This window comes from Typopeltis vanoorti, chromosome 18 (assembly GCF_054136105.1).
Source record: "Typopeltis vanoorti isolate ZY-2024b chromosome 18, IOZ_Tvanoo_1.0, whole genome shotgun sequence".
In the NCBI taxonomy this organism is placed as follows: domain Eukaryota; kingdom Metazoa; phylum Arthropoda; class Arachnida; order Uropygi; family Thelyphonidae; genus Typopeltis; species Typopeltis vanoorti.
Window position 1 is genome coordinate 92439279 of NC_143566.1, and position 24993 is coordinate 92464271.

Consider the following 24993-nt stretch of genomic DNA (forward strand, 5'->3'; position numbering starts at 1 on the left):
AGAACGTTTGTACAACATTCAGTTGTACAAACGAATAGGGCCAATAGGAAAGTGATATTGACACTGTTCACGATTTATGACTGTCAGCAAAATGCTGCTCAATTAAATCTGAATATTACATGTTCTTCACATGAGACCCTTAACACGTTCATTGTCAACGCAATATCGTGCAATGCGAGTTCTCACCAAACGGCCGATCACGCGTTATCGGGTGGACGTCGTTGACTAACTAAAAATAAAATAAAATAAAAAGTTGGCCATCACACGAAATTCCAATTTTCAGCTTGGCAATGAACGATATCGCGCGATCACGCGATGCGAGCTCTCATCAAACGGCCGATCACGCGTTATCGCGTGGACGTCGCTGACTAAAAAAAAAGTAAAAAAAAAAATTTGCTCACCACACGAAATTCCAATTTTCAGCTTGGCAATGAAAGTGTTAACACTTTCAAAGTTGTTAACAGTTTTTGGAATGCCTATACAAAAGCACATTCGGCAATTAAACATTTGGTGTTTAATTGGCGAATTTAACACCACATTTTCTTTTGAATTTTTTCGCTAACTCTTTTTTCTGTACTTGTTACATGACATATTTCATCCACTGGTAGGAGGTGGAGATTCCAGTTGGAATAAGATTCAATTTTCTTAACATAATAGCATTCTCCGAATATTACGCCTCTTACTAAGCGACACAAACAATAAAACAAGAAAAAATAATTTGACTTTTTTGGATGTACAAAAAATGTACAGAAATTTTGTGCGAATTTCGTGATTATTCTCAAGTATTCTCATAAGAAAACATAAAGTGACATTTCGTGTAGTGGTGGTGGAACCAATCCTTCCATCATGAAGTATGTCAATGCGAACATAATCTTACAGCTTTTCACTTTTTTGCTTTATCATTTATGATGCCTTCACATCTTTTGATGCTCTGACACTATTTAGAGTGCTCCCCATTTGATTGATCTCATCCTTTGCCTTCTTTATGCAGAATTTAATTCATTTCCGTAAGGTCGTATATTAAGCTCTGATCTCTCTTTTGTTTCCATGTTCTAATCCACATATTGATGTGTGGCCATTAATGTTGTTATATTATTATATATATATTTTTTTAATATGGTGATGTGTTTCAGTTTTAACCCTGGAAGGAATACTAGGCTGTCTTCCCTATATTTGTCCTGTTCAATGAAAGGTTACATTTGTTGAGCTCTCTCTTCACTGCAGGCCACTTAAACTAGTGATAATGTCTCTGAATGGCCCCACTGGAGATTGAACTGCCCATTCATCTCCAAAAGTTAAATAGGGCCCAAACGACCTCGCTAATTCCCTATACGAGAATGAAAGGCGTTAGCTGATTTATTTTTATTTATTTAAAAGTTTGCACATTTCTCTCTTCTTCTTTCCTTTCTTCCACTTATATCGTTGAGTCCTCCTGAATAATTCTCCAGGGTTTTCGATTTGCTTGTTTTTTCATCTGAGAATTCATGAAGATTTTTTTGCCCCGTCTTCAATCTAGAGGCAGATGAACCTTGACTTGCCTCTAGATCTACTTATGTGTCTCTGACTATTGCAATTCATCATGCATTGGATGCATGATGAATGGCATCATGCAACTTTCAAACTTCACTGGGATTATTCATTTTAAATCTTGCATAATTCTACTGGTAATTCATCTGTCAGGGCTTTGTTTTCATTCGGCTCGTAGCAAAGAGAATTTCATCTTGGGCAAAGCTTCCCTTTAAGATGGTAAGATTAAAATATTATCCTTAAATATGTTTTTGCAATATTCATACCGTATGTTTTCTATTTGTTCTAGGTTTTTAGTCATATTATTTTGGAAGTTTTCATTGTTTAAAAGTATTTTCAACGGCAGTAGGTAGCTGCCAGTTTTCATAGAAACAACTTCAGATTTTGCATCGACATAAGTGAGTGAGCTCGGACAGGTTGAAGTACCATTGTTTTAATAGAAGCTAAGAAATTGTCACTTTGAGGAACTTCCTCACAGAAAGCTTGAAGATGAACGTACTTCCACGCTAACGAATAAAATGCAAAGCAGAGAACAAAGACAGATGTATCACAGGTAATTCCTCTAATGCTCCAATTGACAAATATGTCAATTGGAGCATTAGACCCCCCCCCTCATTTTCAGGCTTTCCGTAGTCTTCCATAAAAAGTAGTCTAATTTCATTTGGTTGGAAATTTTTGCCCGAAGCAACTAAAGCTATCAAGTAACATTATGCCTATTAATTGCATGTGCTCTCTAGCTGATCACATTGTCATTGAGAAGAAAACAGTACAGTAGTTCAAAATAAATTAAGAAGGTACTTTTCATAATACTGAATTTGTATTTATTCTCACTTGATCTCCATGAAATCAAAACTCAACCTCCCATTCTTGGGGAGAGGGGAAAAAACAACATGTTCCCCCTCTTCATACACAACTTTTATGAATTAATTTTTTTTTGCAATTCTTATCAATTTATTTTTTGCTTATAAATTGATTCCATCAGATTTTTCTGATGGAATCACCTGGGTTTCCTGGAGATAAGATAGTGGTAGAGAGGATCCAGAGATGAATAACCATGCTGGTAATAGGTCTATGGTAATCCCAATAACAATAGATTGAAATTGAAAGTGTGTGAGCTGCATGTTGTAGTTGACAAAAAAGACATGAGAGAACCCTATAAATCACTAAGGAGGTTCCATAAAAGAAATTTTTCAATACATGAGCAGAGTCAGTCTTTAGCCCTCGAAGTGTGTGTGTAGACTAGATTTTTATGCTTGGAGAGAGAGTGGTGGATGACTGATATGCATTGTGAAAGGTAGTGCCATGAATTTAAGGAGGAATGATTGGTTGTGTGAATAATGGTTAGTATTGATCTCCAGCAATGGATCATCCAACTCCATTGAAGATACCTGTATTATAATAATGGTGGTGGTAGCTCAACCCCTATGGTACCATTTTTTTTTTTATTTAATGCAACTCCTGCCCATGAAAGGTTAGAAACTTATAGTACATTAGTACCATTGGTGAGCAGAATTTTTTTTCTATTTTTATTAATTTTTATCATTTTTTTTTGCATTTCTTATTCATTTTTTACCTGATCTGGAAACTCTGCTCTAGAGACCAAACGCTGAACTTTTTACAAGCTACAATCATGCCTCCAATAAGCAGGGTGATGGTCTCACACCATGTGATGAAATTTATCTATCACCTACAAGACAATCCTATACATCTATACTCATGGTAGGATTCGAACCTGCAACCTGTTGGTTGGAGAGCAGATATGCTAGCCACTCAACCAACCAAACTGGCTCTGGTAAATGATGCTATGTTTGCTGGACATTGCTATTTGTGCTACTTTAAAGAGCATGAGCTCTTGAAAAGGCTATATACTGGCCTTTTGCTATTATATGTATTGTAAGAACACACACACAGTTATTATTTTGACTATGCCACTATTTACAGTTTTGTTTTTTCCTTTGTCACTTCCATCCACAAAATGTAACCCTATAGTATATTGGTACCACAGGTTGCCTAAGGATTTTTCTTTAAAAATTTTGATTTATTTTTGTACAGTCTAGAAGCTCGGTGCCAGAAGTCCAAACATGAAACTTCCTTTGAAGCGACTCCAGGTCTCCAATTGATTCCAGCATAAGGATTTCTTTCTATCATGAATATGCTAAACCTTTTCTTTGCTCTACTTACATTCAGTTATAACTCTCAATGATGGTAATACCAGGGTTCTTACTCACCACTAAAGTAAATTAATAGATATTAAAGAATAACCATAAGGCAGGGTACAATAAAGGTTGCATTCATACCACAAGATGCTTTATTTAAGGTTAAAAGCTGGATATATTCAATGAAAATTGTAAAATATCAAATCCTTAAAGGCTATGAGTAAGTGCACTGACTGTAAATTGTTTTTCTAGCTCAGTGTAAAGATCATGTAGATAATTAATGAAACCTTTCTGGTGGGAAAACCCTACCCCTCCATATGAGACCAACTAACTTGCCTTCAGATGAAAATCCCTTATGTTTTTCTAATACTATGACATGAACTGAACCTGTCTTCTCAACCAAATGATATCCTTTCCAATTTGTGCTATGAAGTGAAGATGCATTGAGATTTCTGAAGTCAGAGAATGAAAATCTTGTTCTGGTTTCTCTTTTTAGTAACACATTCAGGAGACTAAACTACTTTCCCTTTCTTCAAAGTAAACTGAATTTTCATCTTCAAGCTGTTTATATGATGATTAGAATATCACACCTCCAAGGACTCATTGCAGGATGCTATCCGACATTACATGATCCTCTATCCAGCACTAAATTATCCCAGGTATACACGATCCATTATCTTTACTATAGCAGTTTTACCAGACGCAACATTGCATATTGGTCTGCTAATAACATGTTATCTGACCACTTTGCTTGTTTACAAAACAAGCAAAATGGTCAGACGAAAATGTAAGTATAAGATGGAAAAACCTTACTTTCTGGGGAGGAACTTCATATAAGATTGGTCAACTGAAAAAGTCAGAAATGCTTAAAGTATAAAGATTCTTACCATGAAGAGAACTCATCACTCATTTTGGTCATGTGACAAGATCAGTTGATATACCATCCACATAAAGTGTCCAAAAGTTCTCTAGCTAATTGACAATACCGTGCCCTCTACTTGAAAGCATCCCAACAACATTGTTGGGATGCTTTCTACCCAGACCAGCTTCGACCTTTCTACAGGTGAAGCGGGCTCTAAAAATTAGGCAATCCTGAAAGATCACCCATCTCAGCATTGTTCCACTCAGTGACAGGCTCACCCCGTCACTGAGAAGAACTTCTCAGCAGAGGCTCTACCCAGTCGCAGGCTCACCCCCACCACCAAGTAGAGCCATAATCTCAGCAGTGGCCCCCACTCAGAGACAAGCAAAGACCTATCCCCAAGCAGAGCCTCTCAGAACACAAGCCTTACCCACACTGGTTTTGACCTTTATTGAGGTCTCATCAGTGGGGGACAGACCCAGAGGTGATACTAAGCTTGAACTTGAACTTGAACTTAATTGGTTGATGGACTGAGTCCTTGACTCTTTATCCCTTCATCTGGATTTTAGATTGTGGGTGATGAGATTATTGTGGGTAATTTACCCGCTCATTGTGAGCATTGAGGCTGTATCAGCTTTCTCTTGCGATGGAGGATTTCGGTTTTTTATGTTTGAAACGATCTGAGGGCTTGTAGTCCGCTGCCTGTCGAACTAACTGATTTGGGTGATTATCCGTGATTGTGAAGAATTTCTCTGCAATGCTTGTCATGTAGGTCTTAATATCTGGAAGATTGGCTTCTTGATGTAATTGGGTGTTTCTGATGAACCATGGGGCATTAAATGCCATTCTTAGGCATTTATTCTGTATTATCTGAAGTCTGTTGATGTTGCTTTTAGTCGTGTGACCCCAGGTTGGAGAGGCATAAGTTAGTTGCGGTCTGATTACCGATTTGAAAAGTAAGATTTTGTTGCTTATGCTTAGGAAGCTGTTCCTGTTCAAAAGTGGATATAGCTGTGCTATAGTCTGACTTGCCTTAGTGGTAACACTATCCATATGTGACTTGAAGTTTAGACGTCTATCAAGATGAATTCCCAGATATTTGGTAGAATTGCGCCAAGGGATGATTTTACCAAACATTTGTATGCTTGTATTCGGTTCTGCCTTACGTCTGGTGAAAAGTACTGCAGAGCTTTTGTTTGGATTAATTGCGATACGCCACTTGGTGTACCAATCCTCCAATTCATTGACTGCTCTCTGCAGCTTGATTGTGGCCAGGTGTGGACGGAGGGATCTGGCTATAATGATTGTATCGTCGGCATACAGAGCGGTGATAGCTGGAGACAGTTTGGGGAGATCTGCCATGTATATGGAGAAGAGCAGGGGAGATAGTAGAGAGCCTTGAGGTACTCCGGCCGTGATTCTCCTCTCCGTGGATCTGATACCGTTGAGTTTTATTTTAAATTTTCTGTTGTGTAGATATGATTTGATAAGTAGCACTAGTGGCAATGGAATACCAACTTCGTGTAGTTTAAAAATTAGTCCATGATGCCATACTCTATCAAATGCCTGGGTGATGTCTAGAAAAACTGCGCCAGTGTGTTGGTGCCATTCATACCCTTGGGTTATATGTTCGATAACTCTGTAAATTTGTAGCGTTGTGGAGTGATATTTCCTAAAGCCGAATTGTTCATCTTGAATTATATGGTTCATATCTGTTGCCTCTTGAAGCCGTGTGAGAATAGCACGTTCGGCTATCTTACCTATGCATGAAAGAAGGCTGATTGGTCTGTAATTTACAGGAAACTGTGTATTTTTCCCAGGTTTGGGAATTAGGAAAACGTCGGCAATTTTCCATCGTTGTGGGAAATAATTTAGCCGGAAGATGGCATTAATGATGGCTACTAGATGCATAACCCCTTTGCGAGGAAGTAACTTGAGTATCTTATTTGTTATTCCATCTGGACCTGGAGCCTTTTTGTTATTTAGTTTTCTTAAAATCTCATATACTTCTGTTGGTGATACGGATTTGTTATTGGATTGGAATGAGGCATTTTGAGTTATTTTACGCACTTGGGTGTGAATTTTACTTATGAAATTTATATCTGTATTGATATAATTGGGGCTGCATTGTTTTTCTAAACTGTCAGCAAATGCTTCAGCTTTTTCCTCGTCGTTGTAGACAACATTAGATTCACCTTGGATTGGAGGAAATGTAAAACGCTTTGAACGGAGTGATTTCATCATTTTCCATATTGATTGATCCTCTGTGTTTAATTGGAGAATTTTGTTATTCCAGAGTTGGTTACGGTGGTCCTTTAGGGCATATCGAACTTGGTTTGTTGCTCTATTGACTGCTTGTTTATCCGCTGGGTCCATTGTTCTCTGATATTGTCTTCTTAATCTGTTTTTCTCTTGGATAAGACGTTTTATATCCTGTGGAAGTTTATTTGATGGTGTACATTTGGTTATATTTGTTACCTGCGTTATAGCTGTCAGCAGTTGTTTTTCAAGAGTCTTCACTGCTTTTTCTACATCTTCAGCAGATGTTATATGCGGTATTGGACCAAGGTTTTCCTGGAAGGCTGAGGGAAGTTGTTTCCAATTTATAAATGCGGTGGTGTTTTCTGTTATATCTTGTATGGTGCCTAGTTGTAATATGATGGGGTTATGATCAGAACTTAAGTCGTTGATTGCTTGTATCTGATAGCTGTGCGCTATGTTTTTTAATATAGCTATATCTAGTACATCAGGACGACCGGTAGCTCCATAATGTGTGGGTTCAGTGGGTCCTATTACTGTTATATTTCTTGAAGTGGTGTAAGAGTTGAGTATTCTTCCATTAATATTTGAGTTTCTGCTATTCCAGACTGAGTGTTTGGCATTAAGATCTCCGGCTATAATCACTGCTCTGCCTATATTTAGTATCACCTCTAAGTCAGATTCAAGGAGTTTTTTATTTGGGGGATTGTAGGCTGCATATATCGTAATGCTGCTTGTATTTTCCATATGTATTTCTATTCCTGTAGTTTCCATGTGTTCTGTTTGGGGTTCTGCTATTGAATTATGTTTTATGTTACTTTTCACAAAGATGGCAGTGCCTCCACCTCTAGCAAAGCATCTGTCTGTTCGGTAAGTGCTATAACTATTGATTCTGATTTTGTCACTTGGACGAAGATGTGTTTCATTTATGAGGATGATGTCTGCTTGAGTTTCTGCTGCAAACTCCTGCAGCTCCTGTAATTTGATAGATAAACCATTTGCATTCCATGAAACAATTTGTAATGATTTCGGTTTTCTTTTAGATTTATCCATTAAGAATTTCCATAAAGAGTGATTGTGTATGCCTTAAGATGATATCTTTGGCTTCTTGAGTTGGGTTGGTTTGTTGGAGTTCAGCAAGCATTTCACCTAAGTGACTTGTTATGTTCAGTAGGATAGGCTTGTTGGTTTGCTGTGACTGCTTTGGTTTTGGGTCTTTTTGGAAGGTTGATCTTGTAACTTCAGCATACGATCTTCCATCCGTTGTTGAGACTATGGTTTGATGGGAAGACGCTTGTTCTTGAAGAGGTTTACTGGTTTTAAGCTGGAAGTAATGCAGAAGTCATAATTTCATATACGAGTTGTCAAAAGGTGTTACACTTTATTATTAAATAACTCTGGATTAGAGAAAGTAGTTGGGAGTTTTTTCACTTGGATATATTATAAATTAAAGATACCAAGAAATTATATACTTGGTATCTTTATGGATAGCTCTTCTGATCCTGTGACCAGGTCCAATATTTTCCCACACCTGGTGCCCTCCATCACATGCTGCCTTAAATAATTATCTCTTAGTAAGTATATAAATTCTATTTCCTTCCTGCCATGTGATCTTTCTTCCTTCCACTCTATATTTCTATAGCTGAAGTCTCCCATAATTATCACTCAACTTGTACTCACTGTACTAATTTGGCAATGCATGTCTTCCAGATCATCTGTGGAACTCCATAGCCTATAGCAATAACCAAATCTATATTTTGTCTTACTGGCTTAAATCTCACACTAGACTGCTTCAAATGAACAGCCACCCTTCTGTCTACTGGCTGTAATTCATCTACTATCATCAGCAGTACCTCTCTCCCACCTTCTCTATCTTCCCTGAAAATACTAAGCCCTTCATCTTCTATTAACTACATCAATCTGCTGTTAGCCAAGTCCCACTATGCCTATAACTTTTGGTGAGGTTGCACTAACCAATGCCAAAAAAACTCCTCCCTCTTACTCCTGATACTTCTGGTATTAGTATTTAGCAACTGCAGCATCCCTTTAGTCTCCCACCCGCCTTTAATTTCTGAATTGGCTACCCTAATGAATATTTTTGCTTGAGAGACTAGATTCCTCACTGGCCATTCTCACACTTTTGCAGAGAAAAATGTAAGCATTTTCAGTGTATTCAAAGAGGTTTGATGATGGCAGTTTTGCATGTAAAGTGATCTCTCAATTATTTTGCCTTTGAATAACTGAACTCTCAAGTTAACTAATCCCTGAATGGGTTAAAATATCATCTGATCTGACTCCTGGATCAATTTGATGATCGTTAAATGAATGTTGCCAAATTAATTTCCAAATGCAAGTAGATAATTCAGACATTACTATAGTAGGTAGAGTTGATTTTTTTTTTTAACCTTACTTCTGCTGCTACTACATTTACTGGTTGCAACTTAAGAATGTTATTATTATTATTATTGTTCCAGGCAACTCCAAGGAGTCGACAGACTCATCGAGGGAGGCCCTAACATCATGTCAAGAACAACTATTCGACATTCACACAGTATCTATCATACCTTGCCTTGAACTCATTCACGGTCGTAGCACCCACAACAGACTCTGGAAGCTTATTCCACTCATTCACCACCCTCCAAGTAAAAAACCTAGCTCTAACACCCTTGTCAACCACGCTCTTGCCCAGCTTCCATTCATGGCCCCTAGTCCTCCCACCACCAGTCATATTTTCAAAAATATCTTCTGGATCAATCTTATAGAAACCCTTCAGTAATTTGAATGTCTCAATCATATCACCCCTCCTTCACCTATCGACCAATTTCTGCAACCCACAAATCCTCAACCTATTCTCATAAGGTTCATTCCACAGACCTGCTATCATCTTGGTCACTCGTCTCTGGATCCTCTCCACTTCCTCCCCATTACGAAGAAACCCTGATGCCCATAACTGAGCACAGTAGTCCAGATGGGGTCTTATCAAGGCTCGACACAGAGGAACAACAACTTGTTTGTCTCTGCATGTTAAAGTATTTTTCAGAAGCCAAGTGATTTGATAAGCTGATTTAGTTTAGAAGTTTAGGGGGCACAGCTAATGTGCCCCCTAAACTTCAATTCCCTATCCACCAACACTCCCAAATCCGTGGCCTCAATCTCCTGGAGTACGGTTCCACCACTGCGATATACTGCTGCTATTTTTTTCACCCCAAAGTGCATAACCTTACACTTTGCCACATTAAATTGACATTCATTTTTCCTTGGCCAGTCCTCCAAGAATGTTGCTAGCTATAAACTGGAATTATATTAAGACTTTGTGAACATACTGAAAAATCAAACTGATACTATCTTGTTCTTTCAGTTAAATAGTAAATCTGCATTGTGTTTCTTGTTTTTCTGTGTTTATAATCTGCTTAAATCAATACTTAAACTTTTTTAATTCTGAAGAAATTACTTCTAATTAACACCAGTATTAAAAAATCCCGTGACACTGTATATGTTATTATTGATTTAAGATGTATGTATTCACAAAGTCTTAATATATAAATATATATTAAAAAAATTATGGCTAAATTTCATCCTATAGCTCAGGGGTGATAATTCTTATTTATTAGAAAGCCAAAAGTCACAATATAATGCTACTGCTACCACTTGATAAGGAGTAAATGAAGCACACATTTTAGAGTAAATGTTACAAACACATACCTTGATTCTGAACACAAGAAAATTCTGCAGTAGGCCAGGCTTATTCCTGCTTAAACATGCTACCAATGTGCTAATGAAAAGAATATTCTTTTTCTTTTTTTTTTTGAGAAAATCTTAATGCAAAAATCAGAACAGATCAGTCCTTTAAATAGTTTTATAACTGTGATTTATAATCACAGAACAATGAAAACATAAATCTATCAACAACACACCACTGCAAATGTTTATAAAAATTCAAGTATTGGTAGTTTACAGAAATAGTATACAAATATACCCCCCCCCCCCAAACAGGCCAAAGCAAAAACAGAGCACTTTAAACATCAATTACATTGTACACTAAACAGTACATTGTAACTGCTAGCAAAAGAATGCTCCAAGATTAGTAGAAAATGTTATTTGTTAGAGAGAGAGAGAGAGAAAAAGAGAGATTGCAGATCTTTAGAAAATTACTATTAACATCTGACCTCCATTGAGTCAAAGGACTCATCACAGTAGATCTATACTATCAGACCAAATGATCATTGAACTGGGCCTTGAACCATTCACAGGTTCTGAACTTGCCACACTTACAGTCAATGCATTCCACTGACAATCACTCTCCCTGCAAAGAACACTCTTCTCACTCATCCATCTTCTCACTCACTCATACATCTTCCATCCTCTACTCTATGAAATACTTTCTCCAATTAATCTGGTAACAATCCCTCACAAACTTATACATCTTAATCATATTCACAAGGCTTTGTAAATTGTATCCCCTCAATCTCTCCTTGTATAGCAACATAACCCCCTAAACTTCAAGTCTCTGCCCACCATCATTCCCAGATTTATCACCTGCTTCGAAAATTTTCCATAATTGTATACTCTGCCTCCAAATTTCAAGAACTTGCACTTTGCAACATTAAACTGATAGTTCTACTCATTTGCCCACTCACATAGTCTATTCAGATTCACCACAATATCCACTCTATTTCTCTTAACTCTGCATCTTTGGCAAGCAGCTGCACATCTCCAGTTAAGCTGGTCCCAATGTCATTAATATATATACAAGTTAAACAATAATGGTCCTGAGACAGATCCCTGTGGCCAGTACCATTGACAGAGTGTAGCATAGAGGCAGCCTGCCTCATGCCACAGCTTAATAAGTGCGCTCGTTCAGCCATATTGCGGTAGACACTTTCACTATGCTAACAGGAATTGTTAGCATAGCAAGTGCAGAAAGAAGTTTTTCCAAGCTTAAACTGATTTTATATTATTTGTGGACAGCAATGACCCAAGAAAGATTGATTGGTCTAGCAACTATATCAATAGAGGTAAACATAGCTTATAATTTAAATTTAGAAAAGCTTATAAACAGTTTTATTGTGCAATATCCCCATAGAGCAAATATTTAATTAATATTATTATGTAATCATTTTGCATCAATGTTTCTGTTGTAATAAAAACAAAATAGCAATTCGAGACTTTCTTATATTTTTGTCTTATAATCCATCAGGGGTGATATTCAATTGTCTCAGGGCATGATCCAATGTGACAATGGCCCTGCCTATGGCAGTCCACTAGTGACCTTCCTCTTTTGGGATACCACTACTCCATATACACCTGTCTGAGAGCTAATCAGCTATCCAACTTACTAGTCTGTTATCTAATCCCCTCTGTTTCAGTTTCTAGCTTGTGTGGCTGTCTATTAAAGAGCTTTGAAAAATCCAAGTACATAACCTTATATGCACCTCCTTTTGAGTGAATTTGTTATCTTGTTGATATTGCTGAAACATGACCTTCCAATAACAAACCGATGCTGACCATCATTAAAATACTGCTATTATCGATCCACTTCTGAATCCTAGTCCTCCTCACCAACTTCTCTAATACCTTAACAACAACCTTAGGTATATAGACTGGTCTTTAATTTGTTTCTTTCTAAATATATAAATTAATTATTGCTGACTTCATAAAATGAACTAACAAGAGGCAGATATGAATGAATCCAACCAATGAGGCTTGTGGATTATGATATATAATACATTAAAAAAAAAATCCTTGCTTCAAAAGTATATGAAACATTTATGATGGTTGGCATTAATTAATTAGTATACATGTGTGCATGATGTGCTACAATAATAGCAAGAATAGTACAAGACAACTATTCAAAATTTCTAAACATTTTAATCAAACCATATAATGCACGCACACATAACAAAGAAAGTACCAGGAAATGTGATTTAACTTAGCATTTTTATCAAGTTAACTGAGTACAGGGAATTATGATAGGTCTATAATTCTCAGTAATGTCAAATTCAAAATTATGTTTAAGAACAATGTACAATTTTTCTCTAATCCATAATCACCAATCAGAAGTAAAGAGAATGAATAAATACATAAATATTTTATTTTATTATTATTTTTTTTTTTTGGTGGTGGTTTTTTTTTTAATAAATGAAATATCTGAGTGAAATTTAAGACAGTATATATAAAAGTATAAAAAAATAATTAACACAAATAATTCACACAATATTTACTTACTGGACCAATACTTAAAGGAAACAAATCATATATTATTATGAATATATCTACACTGATAACAATACAGTCTGAGATCAGTACAGCATATAACAGTATACTTTGAACATGACTGTTTATAAATGGCCGGTGGTAAAATATGGGATATTAACAGGCACTCTTTCAGACACAAAACACACAATACATGGCACAGTAGTTTTAGGTGGGATCTCTGTAGCACTCGTGGTGCAAAAACAAAGCAAAGGACATTAAAGAACAAACAAGTAATGAATACACACACACACACACACACAGGAAGAGAGAGAGAGAATGTGTGTGCTTTTACACTCACTGAAGCATTTTCTGCAGTCAGAAAATTCAAAATGACATTCATGTCACAGTAGTTTAAACACACATAAAAACTTACGTTGAAAGCTCAGTTTTATAATTTAAAAGAAAAACATGGTGTGTATACTTGTTATAGAGTCAAGACTTTGATAACTGGCTACATATTTTAAAGTTTCTGTTCTCCCATTTGTTATAACTATAGTAATACTTTGATCTTAACAATTCAGAAAAAAGGAAAATACTACATTATGCCCAACATTACTTTATGTTTTTAAGTCTTTTTTTTATCCTGCTTGTTATATTTTACGACATCAAAAGAAGTTAAATTATGTTTCCTAGAATAACAACCTGAGTGAAACTGTCAAATAAAATTGACAATATCTACTTCATAAGAACATGAATTACAGTAAAACAAACAAACAAAAAAAGTAATTTAAAATGCACACTGAATTTACTTTGAGTAATTTTACACGAAATTTAACATCACAGATAGGTAGCTGCCATTGATATCATCACAATGATGTAAAAGCATATGAGGAGGTCGAAGAAAGTTGCACATTCTATTTATCTTCATGGAATTTCAGGAAGCAGGATTCACACACCCTAAAAATCTAAACAAGTAATTTGTAGATATTGCAAGCATATATAGTGACCGAATAAGATATATATCTCAGAATTTTCAAGCTGAGATAAAAAATACACAGCAGATATTTTCTATTGATCTTATGGCTCTCTAAGCAGAAATACTCGTCTTTAATTTGTTCATTCCTGTCAAGGTCACTTTACTTGCTTCCAGTAATGGAAGTGTTTTGGCTTAAGGGTGGAATGGTTTAGGACGGTAAGAAGGGTTTGGAAAGCAATGAGCACAAAATCATCATATCTAATAATCCAGTGGTTTCAAAACTACATGTAGCAGTGCTCCCAAACTGTTTTAAAGCTGTACGTATATCCTCCATTCTCAATACCTCTCTTGACACTATATTATATTTAGTATTTATATATATTTAAACATTTCAGACTTTCTTATAATGTAAGACATCAAAGCAACACTTAGACATTAAATGACTGCAATAATTCTGACTAGGACACAAAATTGGTAAAATCAAATTTATCTAAATACAAACACTGCTTACAGCTATAAGAGGAACTGAACCATGTAATAATACATTTTGAATTTCATCTTGAAACCAATAATAAAAAAATTACACACACACACTTAATATATAATATTTTTTTTAAATTTTTTTTTGCATGAAACAAAATTTTATTCTCAATTCTCAGCATGTATCTCAGTTTGGAAACCACTGTATTAACTTACAAAAATACTTTTCTCACAGATATAAAGCCAAACCTTGAGCACAGATGTGACAACATAAGCAAAATAAATACATATAGCACAGAATAATTTTTCAAAGTTAAATAGCTACTGAAAGAAAGTAATAATCTCGCAGACGTAAAAATACATTTCAAGATAATATTTATAACATATAATTTCATAACTACTAACAGTTGTTTTATTTTTAAGCTAACAGTGCAGATCTAATTATGTATTAAAAAATATATCTATATCTTAATTCTAAAGATTGAGTTTTCAAAATATAACAAATCTGTATAACTTCATTTATAATAAAATAAAACTGTAAATAATTAAATTTGCTATCAAACACTAACAACATCTTTTTAAGGTACCAAATAACAATAATATTATACAGTGATGGCATCAGAACTACTGGTTTTCAGCATTTGTTCAAATACAATTAAAAACAGGCTATTCTAATAAATGAAATCCAGCATTTTATCAGATACTTCAAGCTATACTTATTATTTATTTTATTTTTTTAATTTTAAAAGAGCTGGAGTTGTTAATATTAGTTAGATATTCATGCTTTTGCGTGTGTGGGGGGAAGGCATCTGTGTGTAAAAAATAAGGTGGCGGTGCTCATATTATCACGACTTTTTTTTTATTACTGCAATGAGCACAAAATCATCATATCTAATAATCCAGTGGTTTCAAAACTACATGTAGCAGTGCTCCCAAACTGTTTTAAAGCTGTATGTATATGTAGGTTACACAGCATATGTGTAGGTTACACAGCACATGATGAAAACCTAGAAAAAGAGCTAGAGTCAGAGTCTGGACTCAGGAGCATTTTCATTATGTAGCAAGTAAGAGGAAAAATTACTATGGTAGGATGTCTTTAATTAATGCTGATGGTAGGAAGGTGACAGAGGCAAAAGAAATAGTTGAGTTGTTGAGTGATCATTTTGCAAAGATTTTGTAGTTGGTAGGTGACAGATACACATGTCAAAATTGAAGAGATGAACAGGATATTTTCAGCATACTGAAAAATATCATTGCAAATACAGCAGTGGGACCAGATGGCAACTCAGCGTGTGTATTATGTGAATGTGCAAGAGAATTTGGCATTGTCTCTGATGAAGTTGTTCATAAGTCTAAGGCAATGTTCAAGTAAGTGGAAAGAGGGTAAGATAAAATTATAATATATCAGGAGTGGTTGTTAAAGTATTGGATAATTGGGCTAAGGATAAAATCTAGCAGTGGGTGGATAGGGATACAATACTCTATATAGTGAACAGCATGGCTTTGTAAAGTGTTCTGACTTAGTAATTTATTCACATTTTATAATAAAATGACAGTGGAACTATATAAAGGAAATGGTATGCCATAATACTGCTGGACTTTGTAGAGGCATATGACAGAATACCATGGAAAACTACTACAAAAGTTGGAGCAAATGGGAATGGATATGAAGCTAGTAGTATGGATAGGGGGATGGCTGATGGACAGACACCTGAGTAGTATATGGTGGAATGGAGTCTAGGAAAATGATGGTGACTAGTGGAGTACCTCAGGGTTCTGTACTAGGGCCATTACTCTTTAATATGTATATCAAAGATATAGGGAAACATTTAAGTGGGAATATTCAGTTGTTTGCTGATGATGCAAAACTGGAGGAGGCAATAGTTGACAAAGGTGATGTGGATATTCTGCAAGATGATTGAAATAAACTGGTATTGTGGGCAAAGGATAATGATTGTCTATTTAATTACAAAATGTAAGGTTACATACTGTGTATCACACTGATGGTACTGGATTGCAGGAAATTGATGAGACTAGGAACTTGAGGATAATGGTGGACAGAGTTGAAGTTTAGATGGTATATTGCAAAAGTTGGTAAAATAGCTCAAAGAATTACTTGGATGTCAAAAAACATGCTAACAAGTAAAGATAAGGAAGTTATTATCCCTCTTTATAAGACTGATTCGGCCACATCCTGACTACTGTGCATAGATTTGGCCATTAAGAAACAACCTGTTTCTTAATGGCCTCTTCCGGACTATATAAAAATACATCAGGATCAGTGATTAATGAAATAAAAATAAAAGCATCAGAAGATGGCATAACCCTGCAAGCACCACCAATTAAAATTCTTTTCAACGACCTCGCACTATTAGAAAATGAAGAGAAAATAACCTGCATAAAACACCTATCAACCTGGAAATCTGTTTCTGGAAAAAGCAATGGATTATTCAATGATTCCTGTAATCAACTCCCTTTTCTATCACCAAACAGACTGGAAGACAAAGACATCATATGTAACTTCTAGGACAACAAACATGCAAAGGTTAACAAAAGTTCAGTTAAAAAAAAAGGACAAGGAGGTCTAAACATCCTGAGACTTTCAGAAATGTTATCTGCTGAGAAAATGCTACAGAGAATAAAGCTCTCAGAAACTGAACATCCCTCCAGAGTTTGCCAATACTGGCTAAGGGTAAGATACAAACTCTTTACTGGCAAAACCACAGAGAAAAGAAAGCAAAGGTTACGAGAGAGAGAGATTATTATAAAACAATTTCTAGATGGGAAAAAAAAGAACAAACAAAAAAGAAACTGACAGATAATCTCCTGCAAAATAAAGAAAAATGTAAAAACTTACTTCTAGTACACAATTTCAAACACAATTTCAACTGGAAGATACTACAAAATATCTTTCCAGTGAAAACAAAAATTCAAAAATAGAAGTATAATTGTGCCTTCTGAGATTATAATTATACCTGAGAGTATAATTGTGCCATCTGCTCCTTGCAGGAAACATAAGGTCACCTATTCTATGAATGAACAGTACGAACAGTGACAAGTCAAATCTGGGGTAAAATATCAGAAAAAAAATATCTGAAAAAGGAACAAGTATAATATTTAAAGAATATACCTGAAAAAGTAAGCAAAAGAACTCAATTCCTCTACTTACTAATAGAATTCAAGTGCCATACATGAAAAATCAGAAATATTGCAATTTTCCAAAAAGTGAAAGACCGTGGAAAACATAAGAAGCACAAGAGCCTCAATTAAAAAATACCTGAACTTACAGCAAAAAGTAGGAACAAAGGTTTCAAGGAAATGCTGGAGCTCACCATTAATATGTTATGAATATCAAAATAAGATAATTCTGAATATTTTATGAAATTACACCAGGAAATCATCACTGACATTAGTCTTCCCTAAACAATAACCCCCGAGACATTTTCTGAATGAATTAAAGGATAAATTATCATTTATTTTATCACTTAAAAAAATAAAAAAAACATGTATGTGGGAGGTCATTTTTAGGAAATACAAAGTCTATCATACCAATCCGTGAACCCATTAACCGTCCCCACTCCAACCACTCTCTCAGGCAATGCATTCCAAGGTTCAACCATACTCCACACAAAGAAACCACTCCTCACCCTCTTGTGCATAGCCTCCTTTCGTAACTTCCAGGGATGGCCCCTTGTCATCACTCCTTCCCACCATTCCACCAAGTGAAAGAACTCTCCAATGTCTACCCTGTAACTGCCTCTCAACAGTTTAAAAGTCTCGATCATATCACCTCTCCTTCTATTCACCAAACTCTGCAGTCTACATCCCCTCAGTAGATCCTCATAACTCATATTGTGCAGTCCTGAAACCATCTTTGTTATCTGCCTCTGCCACAGTCAATTTATCCCTTCAAATCCTGGGGAACCAAATCTGAGAACAATAGTCCAAGTGTGATCTGATCAGGGTCTTATACAATGGAATGATAACTCTTTTATCTCTGCAGGTCAGTATCCTTCTCAGTATTGCAGCAATCCTCTGAGTTACCCTCACCACCTTTGCAATATGCTCCCTGAATTTCAGTTTTCTATCAATCATCATCCCCAGATCTCTCGTCTCCCCTACTTTCTCCAATCGAGTACGCATCCTCCCACTGATGGATCCCAAACCTCAAGACTTTACATTTTGCTGCATTGAACTGACAACCCCATTTATTTGCCCATCTGTCTAGTTTATTCAAATCCTCTTGCAGGGCTGTCACATCTGCACTATTACTGATAACCCTTCCCAACTTCATATCATCCACAAACAACTGAATGTTCCCTTGCAATAAAGATTGAACAATACAGGTCCCAGTACTGAGCCCTGTGGAACCCCACTTGTACTCAGCCAATCCTGAATCCATTTGACAAACCCACCATTTAAACCCATGTGCTGCAACTTAAATATCAGCTTATTGTGGCACCCTGTCAAAAGGCTTTGCAAAATCCAAAAAAATGGCAGTATATGCCTTTCCCTCATCAACTGCTCTTGTCACTTTATTATAAAAGAATCATATTACTAAAGCAAGAGCGCCCCTTAACAAATCCATGTTGATTCTCACAGTAACATTATCCTCATCTACCCAACGCTGTATATAGTCCTTCACTAATTTCTCCAAGACCTTAACTACTGATGACATACAAACAGGCCTATAATTAGACACTTCCAGTCTGCTACTGCCCGTATGCAGCAGCACTATCTTACCTTCCTTCCATTCCCTGGGTACCTTTCCTTCAGCCAGACTTTTATTGAAAAGCCAGGTCAACGGAGTCTGTCAGTTCTTTAGCACATTCTCTCAAAACCTGTGGTGAAATACCATCCAGTCCAACAGCTTTATTGGTATCCAGAGTACTCAGTATTTGGAACACACTCTCCTCTTGCACCTCTAAACCCTGATCTTGCCCTATCCCTCTAGTATTAAAACCTCCTCCAGGATGAAATACTCCAATAAAATGCTCATTGAACAACTCCACTATGTCCTCTGCATCAGTCACTCTATTCCCATTTTTACCCCGCAATGTCATTCTCCCACAATCGTTTCTCCGCCTACTGGCCACATAGCTAAAAAATTCCCTAGGATTTTCTCCAGATCTTAGTGCCAATCTCTTCTCATATTCCAGATTTGCCTTCTTCACCATTCTGGTCACTCTCCTGGCCTGTGTCTTATATTCTTCGTGTATCTGTCCTCCACACCTCTCCTTGTATATCTTCCATAATCTCTTTTTCAACTGCAGTTCCTGTTTGATATTGTTTGTCATCCACTTTACACCAAATTGTGTCCGCTTCTTCACCCATGGAATACAGCTTACTATTGCTGCTAACATATATTCTTTCACAATTTCCTAAGTATTAATGATATCCTGGCCTTCCAATTCTACCTTCCATGGAACTGCCCCTAGTTGATACCTAAGACTACTATAATCACCTGCCTTATAATTTCACATACGTTCCCTTTTCTTTGATACACCTGCATGTCTATTCATCTTCCAAGTCAAAACCGTATGGTCAGTCTCTCCATCTGGTGGGAGAGATGTCATCTCACTTATTATCAGCTCTTCTGATGCTATGACCAAATCCAAAACTCTTGAACCTCTTGTTCCCTCCATCGCATGCTGCCGAAGACATCTGTCCCTCAAGAATTCCAGAAATTCTATCCCCTTCTTACTACTTGTTTTCCTCTTCCCAACTTATACTGCTGTAGTTAAAATTTCCCATAACGATCATTCTTCTTGCACTTGCCGCTCAACTGCCTAAACATCTCCTGGTCCCCACCCTCTGTGCTCCCTGGTTTATAGCAACACTCCAATAAATATCCTGTCTTGGCAACTTTTACCTCACATCATATGCTTTCAAAACCATTTGTGTCACTGCCTTCCAAAGCCTCTACTCTAAGAGTACATAAGTCATCACTTACCATAAGCAGTACTCCACCACCACATTTTCCTTTCCTTTTCTATCCTGCAGAAAAATGCTGTACCCTGCCACTTCAATTCCAGTTATTATATCATCCTCCGTCAACCACGTCTCAGAGAATCCAATAATCTTTGGCCAGGTTGATGCTATCAGCACCACCAATTCATTTCCTTTATTTTGGATACTCCTGGCATTAGAATAGAGCATAAAAATGTCACTGCTTCTATACATATCATTGTCCCCTCTCAACCTCCCTGGGCTCAATGTTTCCTGACATCATCCCCCTTTCCCGAAGAGGCCATCCCTGGGAATTCTAGTTTCCCTGCATTGACACTGACTCGTTCAGAAAACAACAATCTTTCCATATGCCTTCGTCCTTCCTCATTCAAATGCAAGTAGTCTCTAGCATACAGTTCCCTTCTGTCTTCAAACGCCTTCCAAGCATCCACATATTCCAACCCTTTCTTCTCACACATTCTGGCTATTATGATTCAGTATTGCTGCTCTTCTGCTCAGCTTGTCACTATCATACTTGGGCAACACACACACACAATCTTCCCTCTCTGCATTTTCTTTTGCACAACTTCAAGCAAGAATCTCAGATCTCTTGCCGCCTGATTTATACAGCCTCTCAAGTCATTCGTGCCCACCATCACAATCATCTCATCCATCCTTTCACCCCTCTTAATTGCCATAGCCACATTCTCTATTGTTCCTCCAGGCAAACACTCCTCACACATCCTATCTTGCACACCATGTATCATTGAATCACCATACATTACACCTCTCACCATTCCCTCTCTCCTACTGTTTCCATTCTCTCCTCCTCCATCACTCCCATAACTCTCTCTCATTCCTTCTCTTCCACTTATCCTATTCTCTCCTCTTGTGTTATTCCCATAACTCACCCTCATTCCCTCTCTTCTACTATTCCCAGTATCTCCTCTTCTATTATTCCCATACAACTCTCTCAATTCCATCTCCTCTACTGCTCCTATTCTCTCCTCTTCTAGCATTCCCATACCTCTCACTCATTCCCTCTCTCCTACTGTTTCTATTCTCTCTTCTAGCATTCCTATACCTCTCTCCCCTACTGTTTCCATTCTCTCCTCTCCTCTTCTAACATTCCCTCTCTCCTACTGTTTCCATTCTCTCCTCTTCTATCATTCCCATACCTCTCTCCTGCTGTTTCCATTCTCTCCTCTTCTATCATTCCCATACCTCTCTCATTCCCTCTCTTCTGCTGTTTCCATTCTCTCATGGGGCACATGTGACAGTACCCCACCTCCCTTCGATTCTTCGAAATCCCAGTCATCAGAATTCAAGGAGAACCGACCTAACAGTCTGGAACTCAGGGCATTGGGCACTGTAACTGCCAGGGGTCAGAGCCCCCTAGTGTGTGTATATATATATATATATATATATATATATATATATATAAAAACGCTATATTAATCTATACCAAAAAATAGCGAATAACTTATCTTTTCTTCAGCCACCAATACTCCGACTGTGACCACACATTCTCGGTAACTCAAAAATAACACGATATATAATAACACGAAACTCTAAAGCAGAACCTCTAAACAACACTTGTGTTACTGAGAAAAAAAAATGGAGCATAATTCACAAATGAATTCACACTTTTTTTTTTTTTAACAACAGCTCAAATCCACCACCGCATGCTTTGGCGACCCTAGAGCATAGGCTGACAAAACAGTGAAAATAATATATATATATATATATATATATATATATATCTTTAAAAAGTAATAAATTAAAAAAAAAAGAAAAAAGTAGAAAAATTAAAATTCAAAAAAATATATATATATACATATATATAAAAACAGATAAATATAAATAATAATAATAAAAAATTACTGTCTAGCCCAGAGATTAGACAGAATTGGGTTTGGGGCACCTGTCCCACAAAAAGGAGAACCCCCCCCCCCCCACACACACACAAAGTGTATCACTTCCCCAATCAATGTAAATTTTTTAGAGTGAAATCCTGAAACACTTAGAACTATCTCCCTACATCCCATCACCTTTTCAGGAAGGAAAATTCACACCCACTTTGATGTCTTCTCTTTTCCAAGAGTCTGCCAAGCTGCAACCAGTAGGAAACCAAGAACAGGACACTTCTCCTGGTGGATGAGCCAATAATGACAGTACTCGAGAAACATGATAGCAAGCAACAAAGGAATCAGTTATAGACTGATGGAAGAATGCTAAAGTTGCTCTGACTATGACTATAAATGAATACAACCATTTCTGTTTTTTGGTGAGTGAAAGCATGATACCATTGACAAAAAAAAAAAAGTGCTATGGTACAATTAGTAAAACAGATTTGGTATTCTAACAAAATCAGATTTTTACTTTAAGACAAATAGTCAAGAAATCATGGGGGATATAACAGAAATCTGTATTTGTTTGGCAAAGGCATAGAATAAGGTGCCAAGAGAAAGCTTTTCAAAATGCTGCAGTTGCACGGTATAAAATAGGACATAATAATAATAATAATTATTATTATGATTCTTCGGGCCTCCACTGAGTCAAAAAATTCATCGTGGGAGGCCAATCCTAGAAAACACAAAGTGTATCATATCACTCTTTGAACTCATTGGCTGTTCGTGCTCTCGCCACTATCGGGCAATGCATTTCACGTTGAACTGTGGAATGTATTGCAAAGAAACTAAATCCCACCTTCTTGCTCACAACTTCCAGGGATGGCCCCTTGTCCTTCCTTCTGTGCCACCAAGCGAAAGAACTCCTCAGTGTCAATCCTGTAGCCACTTCTCAACAGTTTAAAAGTCTCGATCATATCACCTCTCCTTTTATCCACCAAACTCCCTCAGCTTGTCTTCATAACTAACATTTTACAGTCCTGATACCATCTTTGTTATCTGCCTCTGTACCTTGTCCACAGTTAATTCATCCTCTTCAAATCCTGGGGACCAAATCTGAGAACAAAGTCTAAGTGTGTGGTCTGATCAGGTCTTTATACAATGGAATGACAACTCTTATCTCTGCAGGCCAGCATCCTTCTCAGTATTGCAGCAGATACTGAGATAGCAATACCAGATCCCTTGCCTCACCTACCTCCTCCAGTACAGTTACCCTGACAAAGTATGCAGCCTCCCATCAATGTATACCAAACTTCAAGACTTTGCATTTTGCTGCATTAAACTGATATCCCCATTCATTTTCCCATTTGTCCAGTTTATTCAAATCCTCTTGCAGGGCTACCATATCTGCACTACTACTACTAACCCTTCCCAGCTTCATATCTGCAAACAACTGAATATCCACTGCAATCCACTGACAATGTCATTGATATAAAGGTTAAACAATAGAGGTCCCAGTAACTGAGCCCTGTGGGACCTCACTTGTAATGTTCTGATATTGCCCCCCCCCCTCCCCATCACAACTCTCTGATACCTATCAGATAGCCAATCCAGAATCCAGTTCCCTAACCTGACATCTAAACTCATGTGCTGCAACTTAAATATCAGCTTATCATGTAGTACTCTGTTAAATGTCTTTGAAAAATGCAAAAAAATGGTAGATATACCTTTCCCTCATCATCTGCTATTGTCAATTTATTATAAAAGGCAATCATATTACTAAAGCAAGAGTGCCTCTCAACAAATCCATGTTGACTTTCACAGATAACATTACTCTCATCTACCCAATGCATGTGTGTGTGTGTAGAATGTAGATTATGTAGGTGTGTGACTATAGAACTAGCAAACAGGAGAAAAGGGTGATATGACAGACACCTACAAACTTCTGAAAGCATTATACAGGTAGATGAATTTTTCATTTAATGGAGGATGGTGAGAAGACAAGAGGACATCCATGGAAGTTCCCAATAAATGAGTCAAGAAAGGGATAAGAAATGATTTTTCTTTCAGTGGTGTGTGAATGGAATAACTAAGAGATGGTGGCTGCAGGATATGTGAATGCATTCAATAAAAGTATCAAAATCTGATATATTTCACTAACTCTTTACATATGCTGATGTTATTATTCCTAAATAAAGTCACTACTGATCTTCAAGATTTTTAACTGAAAAGAATTAAGCTATAATAACTGGTATAAAACTAGCAATAAAAAAGAGGGAAAAAATTAAAATGGGCAGGAACAAAGAAAACCAACTACATTCTCGATAGAGACCCTAGAAAAGGAGTAAACTATTTCATTACTTCAGCAAATTTTTAGTGACAATGGCAAATTAAATTTAGAAATATATAACAGATTAAAGAAAAGTTGGTATGGTGGAAAGGCAGTTGAATAAATTTATATGAAATAAGAGAAAAAATAGCCAAAATATTAAATTAAAAGTATATATACAAGATAGCATTCAACTTATGGATCTGAGAATTAAATATGGTCACAGGCAAGAAATTTCTAGAAAAATTAGAGTAATGAAGATGGCAGGCATCAGCAACAAAATCATATTAAACAGAATGGGAGAGAAAAGGTTAGCAAAAACAGGTTTGATGATGGTCTGGATCTTTTTCCTGCTAGAACAGCAGAAAAAAATCAAATCTAGGTAAAGTGCAGATTTGATTTTTTATCAT

At 36.7% G+C, this 24993-nt stretch overlaps 1 protein-coding gene across 1 annotated transcript in view; it reads right to left on the reverse strand.

Annotated features, from left to right (window-relative positions):
- Positions 1-12698: 12698 nt before the first annotated feature.
- The window catches only part of LOC150096936 (uncharacterized), a 198119-nt gene continuing 185824 nt past the window's right edge, over positions 12699-24993 (reverse strand). Inside the window, exon 9 of the mRNA XM_090408096.1 lies at positions 12699-13964. Within this exon, the coding sequence (XP_090264222.1) occupies positions 13934-13964 (31 nt within the window). The 3' untranslated portion in view covers positions 12699-13933. The remainder of the gene's footprint in view (positions 13965-24993) is intronic.